At 42.9% G+C, this 17,115-nt stretch overlaps 1 protein-coding gene across 1 annotated transcript in view; it reads right to left on the reverse strand.

Moving 5' to 3' along the window:
• The window catches only part of LOC144501537 (myosin-3-like), a 46,971-nt gene extending 39,718 nt beyond the window's left edge, over positions 1-7,253 (reverse strand). Inside the window, exons 1-10 of the mRNA XM_078225358.1 lie at positions 7,053-7,253; positions 6,795-6,938; positions 6,551-6,707; positions 6,356-6,383; positions 4,448-4,562; positions 4,253-4,345; positions 3,821-3,884; positions 3,633-3,731; positions 3,420-3,523; positions 2,256-2,394 (exon numbers count right to left, since the gene is read on the reverse strand). Of these exons, the coding sequence (XP_078081484.1) occupies positions 2,256-2,394; positions 3,420-3,523; positions 3,633-3,731; positions 3,821-3,884; positions 4,253-4,345; positions 4,448-4,562; positions 6,356-6,383; positions 6,551-6,707; positions 6,795-6,938; positions 7,053-7,253 (1,144 nt within the window). The remainder of the gene's footprint in view (positions 1-2,255; positions 2,395-3,419; positions 3,524-3,632; positions 3,732-3,820; positions 3,885-4,252; positions 4,346-4,447; positions 4,563-6,355; positions 6,384-6,550; positions 6,708-6,794; positions 6,939-7,052) is intronic.
• Positions 7,254-17,115: the final 9,862 nt, after the last annotated feature.

Here is a 17,115-nt window from a genome sequence, read left to right on the forward strand (position 1 = left end):
TTAGGGAACTGTGGACCTGCACACCCAGATCCCTCTGTATGTTAATGTTCCTAATGGTTCTGCCATTTACAGTATACTTCACACCTATATCAGATTCTCCAAAATGTCCGGATTAAATGCCATCTGCCATTTCTGTGCCCAAGTCTCCAATCTATCTATATCCGGTTGTATCCTCTGCCAATCTCGGCACTATCAGCAACTCCACCAATCTTTGTTTCATCCGCAAACTTACTATCAGGCCCCCTACATTTTCCTCCAGATTATTTATATATACTACAAACAACAGAGGTCCCAGCACTGATCCCTGCGGAACACCATTAACTACAGATCTCCATTCTGAAAAACACCCTTCCTCCACTACTCTCTGTCTCCTATAAGCAATGTAAGAAGTCTCACAACACCAGGTTAAGCAAGCCAGTTCTGTGTCCACCTAGCCAGCCCACCACGGATCCCTGTGATTTTAGTTTTTGTATCTGGTAGCAGGAGGGTCTTTTTGGGTTGGGGGGAGGTGGTCACAGAGATAGCCAGGCAGTGCTCTGACCCCCTGGCACATTGGCAGTGCCTGAAGGGGGGCTGGAAGGGGGGCCTGGAGGAGGGGGCCCTTGGTGACTCCATAGTGGGGAGTCCCTCATTTATTGGGGGGGGAGGGGTGGGCCTGATACGCCGGTGAGGATGGGGTGTCAGGTCACCCTGATGCCTGTGTGGTATGGGGGAGTGGGGGTGACCCAAACATTTAGTGGTTTTGTTGGGGGGCGGGGGGGGGGGGGGGGGCGGGGGGGGTTTGGGGCGGTTGGGAGGTTTCCCCTCTTTGGCCAAGTGTTGGGGTGTTCCACTTGTCTGAGGAACGGGTTGTGATGTTCATTGGAATGGGGAAGGGAGGTCCTTAACATTATTTTGGGATTAGGGCACCCTTTAAAAAAGATGCCCTGATGTCTGAGGAGCCAGTCTTGTCGGTGTCTTTAGATCCCGCTGTTGTCCACAGTGCATATCACCTCAAGCTCCTAAAAAATGTCTAAGTGTGGGTTGGATTACGATCTGAACCCACCCGGCTGGAATTGTACCACATTTCCTGCCGGAGACCAGACTTTGAAATGTTGTGGGAGAATTGTGCGCAGAGTGTCTGTAATTGTTCAATCCGAAACCATCTTGGACAGTCTGTAGCTTCTAACAGGTATGAATCCACCAATAGGAATAATGACTGCAACATTTATATGAGTGATGTTATTGAAGAGATAAACATTCAAAGTTTATTTATTAGTGTCACAAGTAGGCTTACATTAACACTGCAATGAAGTTACTATGAAAACGCCCAAGTTTTCTCCGGCACTGAGGGAGAATTTAACATGGCCAATTCACTAACCAGCACATCTTTCGGACTGTGAGAGAAAACATGAACACCCAGAGGAATCCCACGCAGACACGGGTAGAACGTGCAGACTCGGCACGTACAGTGACCCAAGCTGGGAATCAAATCAAGGTCCCTGGCGCTGTGAGGCAGCAGTGCTAACCACTGTGCCACCGTGCCATCCACACAAGCACACTGGTGAGATCTCCCCTATTCTTCCTCAAAAAGTTTCTAACAGGTATGAATCTACAGGAGAAAAAGGTAAGGTGCTAATTAGCTGTCTTACCCTAATAACCGGGAAGATTGGCTGGTGTTAGAGCTGGCAATGTCTCAATAATGACAGGAAATAATCTCCTGAATTGGGGGACAACGCATCATTAGGGGTTATATTGTTTTTTACTCTGCCACTGACTGTGAGGTATCTGACCTTGAAATGTTCGATCCCGACATTAAATAATAAAAGTGGATACATTGTTCCCTTCATCAAAATATCCTGCACAAAATTCATTGGGCCAGATTCTCCAGCCTCCCAGCCGCGTGTTTCCCACAGGCGGGAGGTGGCGCGTTGTTTGCGAGCAGCAGGATTCTCTGGTTCCGTCGCTGTCAATGGGAATTCCCATTGACGTCACCCCACACTGGCAGGAAACCCCTGGGCGGGGGTGTGCTGCCGGCAGGACCAGAGAATTCCGCTGGCGTGAAAGGCTGGAGAATTCCGGCCATTATTTTTTAAGGAAGCCGGCAAGATACTCACCATGCAGTGTTCCACTCAACTGTCTTATCATGTTGTATCCAAAGTACTTCACACACGTTTGCCAGCATTCAGCCCCGACTGATATTTATTTACATGCTCGGTTTTAACTAATTTAAGAATTTTCATGTAAAGTATAACAAGTGATTTGAATGAATATACCTTCCGTGCCATCAGGTTCAGCTTGTTCTTCCCTTTGCCTCTGCTTGAACTTCATGTTGCCATGGTGCATTGTTGCACCAGTTATTTTGTAGATGCCGTTTTTCTCATCATTGGTGAAACCCAAGATATCAATAGCTTGCTGCAAATTCAAAGAGACAACGATACAATCGGTTTATTCTATTCAACTTGTGACGATACTGTGCCTTTAAGAAGTGTATTTTAATCATGTTTCTCTGCAGGTTTTTTTCAAGTAGGCCTTAGCATTTTATTGGTGCCGTGTTATCTGTACCTGGTGTCCTCTAATTGTTACTGAAACAATATAATGGACATCATGTTTATTTTTAACGTGGACTAATGCAGGGTCCTGTGGTTTTTGATGATTGCTTGGGATTGCTGAGTGGAACTTGATTGATAGTTTATGTTATGTGGTTAGGGGCAGCTATGCTTCACAGAAAAGTCCAGTTTTTAGTTTCGCTTTTCAGTGGTAGCCTGAAGTTGAGAGTGGCAATAGTGCTGTCCCCCTCTCACTGGAGTTGGAGTTCTTAGTTTCATTTTCTCAGATGCTGTTTAGATTTGAGACGGAAAGCAGTACCTCTTGTTTTGCCCTCTCTGGAGTTGGAAATTCTGTGGTCTGTGAGTTACTGTTAGAAGTTGGTGGAGACAGGCAGTGTCTCTCTCTCTCTCTCGCCAGAGGCGTTTTGGAAAGTTCCAAGACTGGAAAGCCTCAGAGATTTGTTCTAACATTCAAAGGACCTATTCACAGCACGTGTAAAAAAGCTGAAAACCCAGCATCACGTGAGCATACTTGTTTTTTGTGCCAAGTCTCGAGGGGGGTGTAGATCTGCAGGATGATGTTTGACTTGGAACAACATAGATAGCTAGCTGTTGAGGTTTATAACGTGTTGTGTATAATACTTGTAACAGGTAAAAGTTATGCTAATTCTTTTTGTTATATTTTGACTGTGTTCTTAAATAAACTTTGTTTGATACAAGCTACCTAGTGGGTCACTTGAATCATACCTGGATTGAAACACCATATGCTCACCCTAATGCCAAAATCAAATGTAAAACATAGGGTCTAGGCTAATTTGATAAACCGCTTGGAGTTTCTGGCCTGGGTCTTAACAAACTGTTATCATAGTAATTCATGTGTACCATACTTACATCAGTCGCTAACAATTCTTCTTTATCATCAATACTTGGAACTGTAACCTCACCCTGACTGACATAAGGATAGTCAAAAGGATTGGTGGTGATAAGTAGCATTTCTATAACAAAGTAAATGATAGAGGATGTTTTCACATAATGCAACATGAAGAAAAGAAACACAAATGTGCAAACAGGTCAAAAACTGTAAAGGATTAGTGGGCTCCTTACCGATAAGTTCAGGCCTTTTGTTGGATGTAATCTGGTAGAAAATGTGATAGCTTCTTTCGCAGTGTTGTTGGAATGTCACCCTGGATTTCTCCAACAAGTCTGGATGGGAATTGAGATCAGTTACATCTCTGCCACAGGTCTACCAGTATATTTATATACCGTTAGTTAATCAGATTTGAAACACTTACACGTTTCAATGTCTGCTGAAGCCAGTTTTGCCGTGGGTCCAAAGTGTATTCTGATAAATTTGCCCTTCGTAATAAAACAAAGAGAATTCAGAGATAAGAATACTTCTGTTATTTCATATGGAGATGAAATACCATCAACTCTTTTTCACAAAGATGTGGAGATGCCAGCGTTGGACTGGCATGGGCACAGTAAGAAGTCTCACAACACCAGATCAAGGTCCAACAGGTTTATTTGGAATCGCGAGTTTTCGGACAACTGCCCTTTCAGCAGGTGAGTGGCCTGATGAAGGAGCAGCATTCCGAAAGCTCGTGATTCCAAATAAACCTGTTGAACTTTAACCTAGTGTTGTGAGACTATTTCTTCACAAAAGTAGCATTCATTTTCTTTTCTGTGGTATTTAATTTTCGAGAAGTATTTCTACTTCAACTTACAAAACGAGATGAGTTGTCATTCCTTATTGTCTTGGCGTTACCAAAGGCTTCCAGCAATGGGTTAGCCTGGATGATTTGATCCTCCAGGGTTCCCTACAGGGTAGATTTTGTTTTCAGTTAGCAGCTGACTAAACCACATGAAGGTAAAAGTGTAATGAAATACATTTTCCAAAGCGTCATTATCTGCTCACATACTTTCGCCTTTGAAACTTCATCCTTCTTCTTATGCATGTCACCAATAGCTGCAATTATTGCAAAGTACTGGATGACACGTTTAGTGTTCACAGTCTTTCCTGCACCAGATTCTCCACTGAAAAGCACAAAAATGATCATGTATCCCATGCCGTTCCTTAGGTAAGTTAGAAGAGATGCTATTTCACGTCAATAAATTCCATTTTTACAGTTCCTTTAACATATTAAAATATCTCAAGGCTCTTAACAAGGAGCATTGCTGCACAAAATTTGACACAAAGCCACATATCCCAAGAGGTGACTAAAAACTTGATCAAAGGAGTTTTAAGGACAATCTTAAAGGTGGAGAGAGAGATTGTGGACAGGTCTAGGGGAGGAATTCCAGAGATTAGGGGCTGGGCAGGCTGAATACATAGCTGCCAATGGTGGAGCAATGAATACTGGAGATGTGCAAAAGATCACAAGAGGAACTCAGATATCTTGGAGGGTTGTAGGGTTGGAGGAGGTTACAAAGATGAGGAGAGGCGAAACCAATGAGGGATTTGAAAATAAGGCTGAGAAACCTTTTGTGCAGATTAGGTGAATTGGCCATGCTAAGTTGCCCCTTAGTGTCCCGGGATGTGTAGGTTAGATGGATTAGCCATGGTAAAATGTGTTGGGTTACAGCGATAGGGCCTGAGTAAGATATTCTGCCAGAGGGTCAGTGCAGACTCGATGGGCCAAATGGCCTCTTATGCACTGTAGGGATTTTATGAAACTATGAATTTAAAATCGAGGCATTGTTCGACCAGGAGCCAATGTCAGTCTGGGTGGATGAATAAACAGGGCCTGGTGCGTGTTAGGATGCAGAAAGCAGGGTTTTCGATGAGAATTTTAAAATAAAGCATTATGATCAAGGTGTGATGGAAAGTACTACGGTGTGACATGGGGTGATATTTAACGTGAGAATTTAAATGTATTACAGATTACAGAGAGTGCTCAACTTTAAGACATTCGAGTTACGAAGAACGGCACAAACGACCTTTTTAAATTCACATCACATCACGACTTTATGTTGGTTTCGACTTTATGAGAGCACACCAGTACTTTCATCTGCGCACATTGACATTCTGTGTCACCCATCTGTGTGACTGGACAGTTCGAGCTGTCTTAATTAGGTTGGAAACAAATGTTTCATTCTGCTCAATTCTTTTGGCGCAATCATCACAATTTTAATGCATTTATATGCTTTATGTTGTATGCACTCTGACCTGCAGAAGTTCTGGGTTAAACAGACAACTGACAGTGATTGGTGACATAATTATATCCCCACACTAACTGTGGAACTTATACTAAGGCAGGTAGGCATCAACTTGACCCGGCAAGAGTTGAGAGTGTTTAACACCGCCAGGCGCCCATGAGTGATTTCCAGCCTTGGTTCTGGAACCAATTTCCCATTCATATTTTCGTTCCTGTGGAAAAATCAGTTCTGACTCAAAGATGTTTCAACTTGCAACATGGTTTTTCGGAACCAATTGTGTCGTAAGTCTGAGACTGCCTGTGTATAAAGTTTATTTATTAGTCACAAGCAGGCTTACATTAACTCTGCAATTAAGTTACTGTGAAAATCCCCTAGTCACCACACTCTGGCACCTGTTTGCGCGCACTGAGGGAGAATTTAGCATGGCCAATGCACCTCACCAGCACGTCTTTCAGACTGTGGGAGGAAACCGGAGCACCCAGAGGAAACACACGCAGACACAGGAGAACATGCAGATTCCGCACAGTGACCCAGAGCCAGGAATTGAACCTGGGTCCCTGGCTCTGGGAGGCAGCAGTGTTAACCATTGTGCCACCGTGCCGCCCAATGTCTATACAAAGATAGCTAGCGTGTGAGAGAAGTTCACAGACTTGTGAAAATGAATTACTTACGTGATCAGGATAGACTGGCTTTCACGATCTGCAAGATAAAACATCAAAGGGGAGAAATATTTTTAGAGATGCTATTCCACTTAATTTTAAACTGAAGTTGAGTTGGAAGTTGCGCCAATTACCCACACATTAAACTAAATATATGAAAATAGATACATAAGTGCTCATTGAATATGTAGAAAATTAACGAGTTACCTGTTAACATGGCCTGATAGGCAATGTCAGAAACTGAGAAGATGTGGGGAGGTGCCTCTTGTCGCTTTTTCCCTTTATAGCCAGACACAACTTCAGGGTTGTAAACCGGTAACCACTTGTAGGGGTTCACAGTGATGCAGAACAACCCAGAGTATGTCTTTAAAAAGGAAGAATCAATTAATGTTGGCACTTGTGACTTAAACTGCATTTTCAAAACTAAATATTGAAGCTCCCCTGTACTTACATAGATCATCCAGGCTGCATAACGCTCTTTGAGGTTAAACAGCACACATGCTTCATTCAGGTGGGTCATCATTGCCATGTCCTCGATTTTATCGAATTTTGGAGGGTTCCTTGGGAAGACGTCATTGGGTTTCACAACAATTGTCTGAAATAGATAATTTGGCAAGAGTAATCATAATGTCGTTTCATAATTCATGATGCCAAATTTGGAAATAGGACAAAGAGTTCGATCCAATACAAATTGCTGAGATTCACCTACCTTCCCATCTGCTTTTTCCACTTCAACCTTGGTGCTATCCTGGCTCTTAATTTTCCCTTTAGCAAACACCAACTTGGAGTCAGTCACATAACAAGCAGTTTTGGCATCAAAGGGCCTGTTCTGTGCTTCAATTTGCTCCTTCTCAGATTTGCGGAGATATGGAGCAGCTGCTCCAAAGACTTTCATGCCGTCAAAATTCATGGTCGCTGTGTTTCACTGTGTGGAAATGTTTAGTCATTTTACTGTATTTCAGTTGCAGGTGAAATTGCGGATATCCAAATTCCGCTAGTTTCCTCACATGCAATCAGCTTGAACATTGCAAGCTATCACAGAATATTAAGCTTGATTGGCACCTTATCCACCACCTCCAACACCCATTCCCTCCACCACCAATGCACAGTGGCAGCAGTGTGTATCATCTACAAGAGGCAGTGCAGCACCTCACCAAGGCTCCTTCGACAGCACCTTCCAAACCCACAACCTTTACCACCTTGAAGAACAAGGCCAGCAGATGCATGGGAATATCACCACCTGCAAGTTCTCCTCCAAGCCACACACCATCCTGGCTTGGAAATATATCGTCGTTCCTTCACTGTCACTAAGTCAAAGTCCTGGAACTCCCACTCAAACAGCACTGTGGGCGTGCCTACATCTCAGGGACTGCAGCAGTTCAAGAAGGCGGCTCACTACCATCTTCTTAAGGGCAATTAGTAATGGGCAATTAAACTGCTGGCATAGCCAGGGGCACCCACGTTCCATGAAATAAAAAAAAAGTTGGTTACGTAGGGCATAATTTCAAACTTTCATGGCATCAATAGAATCCCTACAGTGCAGAAGGAGGCCATTCAGCCCATCGAGTCTGCACCAACCGCAATCCCACCCAAGCCTTGTTCCCTTTACCCTGCTAACCCCCCTGACACTAGGGTTAATTTAGCATGGCCAATCAACCTAACCCGCATATCTTTGGCGTGTGGGAGGAAACCAGAGCACCCAGACTAAACCAACGCAGACACGGGGAGAAAGTGCAAACTCCGCACAGACAGTGACCAAAGCTGAAATTTAAACCTGGGTCTCTGGTGCTGTCACCTGAACAAGGGGCTTGCAGCTCCGAAAGCTTGTGTGGCTTTTGCTACCAAATAAACCTGTTGGACTTTAACCTGGTGTTGTTAAACTTCTTGCTGTGAGGCAGCAGTGCCAACCACTGTGCCACCATGCCGTAAATGATACAGAACTTGGAAACATTGTGCACTGTATGAAAGATAATGCAAAACTTGAAAAGGATAGAAACAAGTTGGTGGAATGGGCAGGCAGGTGGTAGATGAAGTTCAATGCGGAGAAATGTGAAGTGACTCATTTTATTAGGAAGAGCATGGAGAAACAATATAAAATAAAGGGTACAATTCTAAGGGGGGTACAGGAGCTGAGGGACCTGGTAGTATATGTGCATAAGTCATTGAAGGTGGCAGGACAGGTTGAGAGTAAGGTTAGAAAAGTATATAGTATCCTAGGCTTTATTAACAGGGCATAGAGTGGGAGGCACGGTGGCACAGTGGTTAGAACTGCTGCCTCAGAGCACCAGGGACCCAGGTTCAATTCCTGGCTGGGGTCACTGTCTGTGCAGAGTCTGCACATTCTCCTTGTGTCTGCATGGGTTTCCTCCGGGTGCTCCGGTTTCCTCCCACAGTCCGAAAGACATGCAGGTTAGGTGCATTGGCCATGCTAAATTCTCCCTCAGTGTACCCAAACAGGAGTGTGACGACTGGGGGATTTTCACAGTAACTTCATTGCAGTGTTAATGTAAACATACTTGTGACACTAATAAATAAACTTAAAGAGCAAGGAGGTTATGTTGAACTTGTGTAAATGCCAGTTTGGTCTCAGCTGGAATATTGCACACAGTTCAGGGCGCTGCACTTCACGAAGGATATGAAGGCATTGGAGAGAGTGCAGAAAAGATTCAGAAGAATAATCCCAGGGATGAGAAACTTCAGTTATGAAGATAGATTGGAGAGGTTGGGTCTGTTTTCTTTGAAGAAAAGAAGGCTGAGTGGGGATTTGATGAGATGAATTCAAAATCATGAGGGGTCTGAACAGACTCGATTGGGAGAAACACAGCTCCCATTCATGAAAGAATTGAGAAAGAGGACACAGATTTAAGGTAATTTGCAAAAGAAGCAAAAGTGATATGAGAAAAACATTGTTCACACAGCGAGTGGTTAGGGTCTAGAATGTTCTGCCTGAGAGTGTGATGGAGGCAGGTTCAACTAAGGCATTCAGAAGGGAATTAGGCTGTTTGTTGAAAAGGAATGGTGTGCAGGGTTATGGGGAGAAGTCGGGAGAATGGCACTAAGTTAATTGCTCATTTGGAGAGCAGGTACAAGTACAATGGGCCGAATGGCCTCCTTCTGCTCTGTAAAAAATCGTGATTTAGTATTGCCCAAAAACACTGTAACACAAAAGTTGGTGCAATTTCTATCGCTGGATAAAATAAGCGCTGGGCCGGAAGTTGGCCTTGACACCATAACTGGCCAGTGCCCCAGGTCAGAATAATGAGGACAAATGATTTTCAGTCCTTTCGAAGGCCATCTCAAGGAGGGTCTTCAAATTACAGTCATTTTTTTTCAGCACAAAGGCAGGCAGCCTTCACCTTGTGATTCCAGCCTTACTGCATATCAGCAATCAGTTCAGCAAAGTAATGCAACAAACCTTCTAGTTAAATTAACGTGAACTTCATCATACATAATACACTGGAGTTAAAACCAGGATTAATTCAAATCTAAAATAGGCAAAATAAATCACTGTTCGTAAAACTTATGCATTAAAGTTAATATTAATTTAAATCTATCAGTTGGATGAATGCAGTTCTTTATTTAAAGTTACACAGTGTTCAAATTGAATTCACTGTCTAGTGCTCTTACTATGCGTACATTAAACCAATCAGAAAAATCAGACCACATAGTATCTTTTGCAGAACAAGTCCCCATTTAGCTTTCAATCTTCAGCCTCACTCTGAAGAAAACATTTTACACAGTGCTTTTTATGAGACCCCCTTTGCAGACACCTGAGGCCTCAACGGCCCTTCTCCTAATTATTAATCGATCAGCCATTAACATTGACATCCATTGTGCCAATTCATGAGAAAATTTAGACTTGGCATTATGCAAATACATTTCAACAGAAACTTGAACCAAATCTTCAAAATGATCAGGCTTAAAGCAAAAACTCAAAGCCTTTTGTAAAACGTTCAATAAAACATTTCCGCTTTCTCAGAAAATACCTTACATTGTTGAGCAAGTATGTTATTTCATAGAATCCCGACAGTACAGAAGAAGCCATTCAGCCCATTGAGTCTGCACCAACTCTCTGACAGAGTATCTTACCTAGGCCCTCTCCCACACCCTATCCCTCACATATTTACTATGGCTAATCCATCTAACCTACACAACCTGGCACAGTAAGTGGCAATTTAACAAGGTCAATCCACCTACCCTGAACATCTTTTGGACTGTGGGAGGATAATGGGGCACCCAGAGGAAACCCATGCAGACATGGGCAGAATGTGCAAACTCCATACAGGCAGTCACCCAAGGCCGGAATTGAACCTGTATCCCTGGCACTGTGAGGCAGCAGTGCTAACCACTGTGCCACCGTGCTGCCCATGTTACATCACACATGTCACATCAGGCTATGGAGGTCTTGTGGCACAGTGGGCATGGTCCCTACCTCAAAGCCAGTAGCTCGGTGTCAAACAGGAGTCAAACAGGTTGTGTATCAACCTGCAAATCCTTCCAACACAACCAATGGCAGGCAGTAAGAGTGGGAGACATTCCTGGTCAGCCATGTGATAGAAAGAAAGTTGGAGCCTTCACCATCTCTATTTGCGGTTCCAAATTACTACATGCATTTAAAAAAGCATCCTGTCCGAACACTTCAGACTGAATGAACTGTAGCACCTCATTATCACATCAGTCCATGTATTATTCAGATCAACACACACTAAAAAGCTTCTGGAATGACACCTGTCTACCCCAATGAAATGGTTTCTGATAAAATGTCATCAGCCCAAAATGTTAACTCCGCGTCTCCTTCCACTGATGCTACCTTACTTGCTGAGTGTTTTTTATTTTGGATTTCCAACTTCCACAGTATCTCACCTCTGTTTCTATTTAAAGGGATTGAGTCGATTTTACATTCTGTTCAGGCCAACATTAAAGGTGCTCTGGAATTTTTGGTATGGCCATTCCATGTAAAATGATAAACTTGTCGATAAACCATTGGCTGACGTATAAACTAGGCTTCATTGAGTTACTGAAAACTGGGTGCCTGTGTGAAAATGCTGATATAATATTATGTTGGGAGCTAACCGCATCTCTCAGTTAGATACAAAGTTAATGAGTTGTGTGCTGGACAGAAAGTAGAGCTAGCAAATAAACTTTCTGCAAGCAGTTCTTGTAAAATTGAACCTTCTGCAGATATATTCTGGAAAAGTCACTCACACCCAATCAGCCTTTCGGATATGACCATTCTTTTCCATTTCAATGGATACGTCAATTGCAGGGTCACCGACCAACTGCGTTCATATAAAAACATTATAAAACCCTGTGGCTCTGTTGTTGAAGCCAGTAAGTAAATGAATCTCATGAACCAACATGCCATCGGTTTCATTCTAGACCAGCTTTCACAGTAAGAGCATAGCGATTGCTGCCAGTACCCCTTTTTATAGAATCATAGAATCATACAGTGCAGAGGAGGCCGTTTGGCCCATCGAGTCTGCATCAGCATTTGTGAAACACCTGGCCTCCCACCTAACCCCATTTACCAGCACTTGGCCCATACCTTTCCTGAATTCTGGATTTAAATCTACATTTGAAGTTTACTTATTTATTAGTGTCACAAGTAGGCTTACATTAACACTGCAATGAAGTTACTGTGAAAATCTCCTAGTTGCCACACTATGGCACCTGTTCAGGTACACTGAGGGAGAATTTAGCATGGCCAATGCACCTAACCAGCACAGCTTTGTGGGAGGAAACAGGAGCACCAGAGGAAACCCACGCAGATATGGGGAGAACATGCAGATTCCACACAGACGGTGACTGAAGCCAGGAACTGAACCCAAGTCCCTGGTGCTGTGAGGCAGCAATGCTAAACACTGTACTGACATGTGAGGATGTCAGAGCAAGCAAGGGTGGGGCCTTGTCGATAAACAAGGTGTTTTACCCACGCACCCCAAGAAGGATGGCCAATATTCACAATGAAGATTCACACATATGATTATTCATCTGGCTGAGATAAGATAGAACATTAAATGCTAGCTGACCTGTATTCCAATGGAAATCTTGGGGATGAGAGGGGAAAAAATGGATGGGAAACCGAACAAAACACATCAAAGCTCCCAGCAAGATCCTGAGTTTGTCTGATTTAATAAAATGGTTTTGGTTGCCTCATTATAAGAAGGCAGCAAGCAAGCACATCCTACTTATCTGCAAAGATCTAATTAATCCTTGGTCACAATGTTTATCGACCAGGTTTACGGGGCCTCCTGTTAACGCTCTGCCTGGCTAAGACATAATTGACTTCTGGAAGAAGCTGTGGACGGTGTTTTCTGAGCCATGTTCATTATCCCAGCAGCTACTCTGTAAAAGAAGAGTTTGGGGTGGATTCTCAAAAAACACGAACGCCCAACCAGTAAATGCTCAAGAGCTGGTTTGAACCTTAAATTCCTCACCCAATGGATCCACAAACAAGAAGAACTGCGGACTGGCCTCTCTAGCTGTGAAGGAAAGCAGAATGAACAGGTGAGAGTCATATCACATTGCATTGTACAATGCATTTGCATCTGGTGCCGCAGTATTCCCATAAAAATTAACACTTCTGGCTTTACTTTGTTTCCAATATATTAAGCCTATTTGCAAAGTTGTTTAAAGATGTACCAAAAACAATCAGAGGTTCCTTCGTCTCTTATCAATTGAATACCACATAAATCTAAGCAACAGAAATTTCAAGGGTTGTAGAAACAACGACAGAAAGATCAGTTCAAACGACCCCCACCGCTGCCTTTTCGTGTTGTTGAAAGTGCCCCCAGGTAAATGCTACTCACCAGAATCTACTGCAGACTCGAACAAGTCCCCTGCAGGACTGTCAGATTTTTATAAGGAGCCTGACACCTTCCCTGGCATCTGCCACATCTATATATGGTCAACTGAAATCTGGCTATGGATGTTGAATTGATGGTGTTCTTCCAATTATGTCTAAATATAGGAGGGCGTTCTGTTGTAAGTATGTTGATTTGTTTTTAGGAATCTGATGAAAGGCTATAGAATTATAGCCATAGAAGAGTTTCCCACCTCTCGATGCAGACCATTCCTCAGTCTGAGGTTATATGACTTAATAACACAAAGAGGAAATTGTCTGAAAAGTCTATCTTCTTCAAATGATATTTTAGATTTTTAAAAGTCTGAGAGCTCACTTGATATTTTTTATAGCTAAATGTGATGAATTTGAATCTGTGATGCAGTTAATCATGATTTCTCAACCAAATATCATTCCTTTGTTGTGTTTTAAGGACTCATAAAAGGAGGCAGCACAGGTAAAAGTTGCAACATCCACTACCCAACATCACTTAACCAGCCCATATTGTGTACATTTGCTTCTTAATTGTAAGGCTGTCTGACAAAAAAGGAATATACACAAACTTCTAAAGAAAACTGCTGTGGGGGGGGAAATAACGACAACCAATTTAACAAAGAGGAGACGGGATAGTTTTGAAATTGAAAAGTGCAGCAAGTCTGAGGGAAAAATATCAGAAATTTAAATTAAAAGTTTTTTCTTCCCTCCCCTTGAATTCCCATTTTGACATCGGGTTTTCAGCTATTGGAAGGAAGCCTTGTTTGACCAAAGAGTTAAAGTCAAAATTAGCCTATGTTCTGAACAGCACATGCCTCGTATATCCTTTGTCACCGTGCTGTTGGGTGTCCGTTGCAATCTTGTAATCTCAGCAGACAAGTGGGAGATGACATTTTAGAGGAGAGGCCAAAGATTTTTTGCAGTACTTTGCTTCCAGCCTCAGGCCAAAGCAGCAGGTGTCTCCCAAACATGGCGGAGAATGCAAAGTTTGTAATTGTACGTAATGGACATCAATAAATCACCAGAACCTCAACTGCAGGCAATCATTGAATATTGCACCTATTGGCAGCACAATCTTCACTTCCTGCCTGTTAAAGTCGCCAATAACGTGAGTTTCACGAACTAAATCACTCAAAGGATTACTTTATGTAAGTAAAATGATCAAACTAAACTAAGATACATGCTTATTTTACCGTACTTCCACTTGTAATTGCAAAGGGCAAAATACTTAGATTTCAAAATAATTTCAGATCAAATTGTACAGTTTGGACTCTATTACTCTGGAGTACATGTGTAGAAACTAGCTAAAAGGGCATTTATGTATGACACTTTTTTCTTTTTATTCTTTCACAGGATTCAGACATCACTGGTAAGAACAGCATTTGGCACCCATCCCTAATTACCCTTGAACTTAGTGACTTACTACACCATTTCAGGGGTCTTTAAAGAGTAAATCACATTGCTGTGGGTCTAGAGTCATATGTCGGCCAGGCCAGGTAAGGATGGCAGATTTCCATCTAAAGGGCATTAACAAAGCAGATGGGGTTTTATGACAATTGTCAATTGCTTCATGGTCGCTGTTACTGAGACTAGCTTTTTAATTCCAGATTATCACTTAAATCTAAATTTCACCAGCTACTATTACTGGTCTCGTGACATTACTACGACAGTAGCATCTTCCCCATGAATGACCATGTGCGCAAGAACCTGCATCCCAAGGCAACTGTCCGCATGCAGAGGATGAATATGGGCAGAAATGTGGAATAAAAACGTAGACCAAAATTTTCCCATCCCACCCGCCATGGAAATTTTCAGGGGTGGGATCAGAAAATCCTGCCCCAGCACTAGACAATTGCAGTCCATTTATTTCCTGAAAAAAAAGTTAATTTTACACAGACATTGGCCATTTGTGATAAGCAGTCGACATTGAACTTTACATTTATGGGTTAATGGGGTAGAATGGGTTGATGGCCTTGTGCATTATATTTTAGATATTTTCCATTCGAACTCTTATTTGCATGATTTCCTGCATTAAACAGGAATTCGAACACTGACTGGGAAGCTCCTGTGATTACAAAATGGTTGCCTTTGACAAATCAGCTAAGAACCACAATAATAATAACCAGTCAGCAATTCCTCATGGCTTCTACAGATTCTCTGTGTTGCTCTGCCTGAGGTTTGCTGCACTGGAGTCAGTTGTGAACGATCCTCAATCAGATAATTGACCAGAAAAATCATAGGAAAGGAAAGTGTTTAATTTCTTTGTCTGATCCGGGTCGGAAAATGTGTTTGTGATCCCGATCGGAAGATCTGGGATTCTGTCCTCATGGGAACCTAAATGCAACTTCATTGCAGCTAACCTTTTACAAGAAATATTCAACAGAGTCCCTGTCCACTACCTGTTCACTGGCTGTCTTGTCTGGAGACAATACACATCTTTTAGCCTGTCTTGATGCTCTCTCCACTCCCATTGTTTTGTTTCTTAAAGACTGGATTAGTTGTAAGTATTCGCATTCCAACCATTATTCATGTAAATTGAGTCTGTGTCTTATAAGTTCTGTTTGTGAACAGAATTCCCACTCACCTGAAGAAGGGGCTCAGAGCCTCGAAAGCTTGTGTGGCTTTTGCTACCAAATAAACCTGTTGGACTTTAACCTGGTGTTGTTAAACTTCTTACTGTGTTTACCCCAGTCCAACGCCGGCATCTCCACATCATGACTAGCTTAGGTGCAGGTAAAGGATCACAGAGAGATTTCCAGCGCAGTGTCCAACATTTATCTTTCCACCACACACCTAAAACAGATAATCTGGTCAACCTGCTGCATATAAATTTGCTACCACCTTCCCCGACATTATAATTCAATAAACTGCAACGCATTTTCAGATTGTTTGAGGATGCAAGGTTCTCTGTTTCTTGAGACAGTGTTTATACAGTAGTTAGATGGCCAGCTGGATCTGCAGCCTTGCACAGGGAGTATCAATAGAATGTTGCTACCTGGAGTTTAGTTATTAAGGGATCAGTTTTGAACTTAAAAACTGATGTTTTAACAAAGAGTTTCCTTTTTGTGGCCTTTATTTAAAAGTAAATGAGGACATTTCTTGAAACATCAAAATTTTTCAGGGGGCTGCACAGAGGCACAGTGGTTAGCCAGGGTCCCAGGTTCAATTCTGGCCTCTGGTCACTGTCCATGCGGAGTTGCACGTTCTCCCTGTGTCTGTGTGGATTTCCTCCGGATGCTCCGGTTTCCTACCACAGTCCAAAGATGTGCGGGTTAGGTGCATTGGCCATGCTAAATTGCACCTTAGTGTTCCTGGATGCGTAGGTCAGAGGGATTAGCAGGATAAATATGTAGGGTTATAGGGATTGGGCCTGGGTAGGATTGTTGTCGGTGTAGACCTGATGGGCCGAATGGCCTCCTTCTGCACTGTGGAGTTTCTATGATTCTATGATTTCTACGATTCTATGTTCTAAAAGATGATCATTTATGCCACACATGACAATAGTGAGATTAATAAGGGTTTGGAGGTGGGTGATGTGAGTTTGGAACCACGTTTTCAAGTAGAGCAGGCAGGAATGGGTGCAGAAACTGGGACAAACAACCAGTGAGAATGCAGAGGCCAATACAAATGGAAGCTTGACACCATCCAATGCAAATCAGCTCAATTGATTGGCACCCCGTCCACCACCTTACACATTCACTCCCTCCACCACCAACACACAATGGCAGCAGTGTGTACCATACAAAAGATGCACTGCAGCAACATGCCAAACTTCCTTTGACAGCACCTTCCAAACCCGCGACCTCTACTACCTAGAAGGACAAGGGCAGCAGATACAGGGAAACATAACCAACTGCAGGAAGCCACACACCATTCTGACTTGGAACTGCATCACCATTCCTTCACTGTTGCTGGGTCAAAGTCCTGGGATTGCCTT

This window comes from Mustelus asterias, chromosome 12 (assembly GCF_964213995.1).
Source record: "Mustelus asterias chromosome 12, sMusAst1.hap1.1, whole genome shotgun sequence".
Classification (NCBI taxonomy): domain Eukaryota; kingdom Metazoa; phylum Chordata; class Chondrichthyes; order Carcharhiniformes; family Triakidae; genus Mustelus; species Mustelus asterias.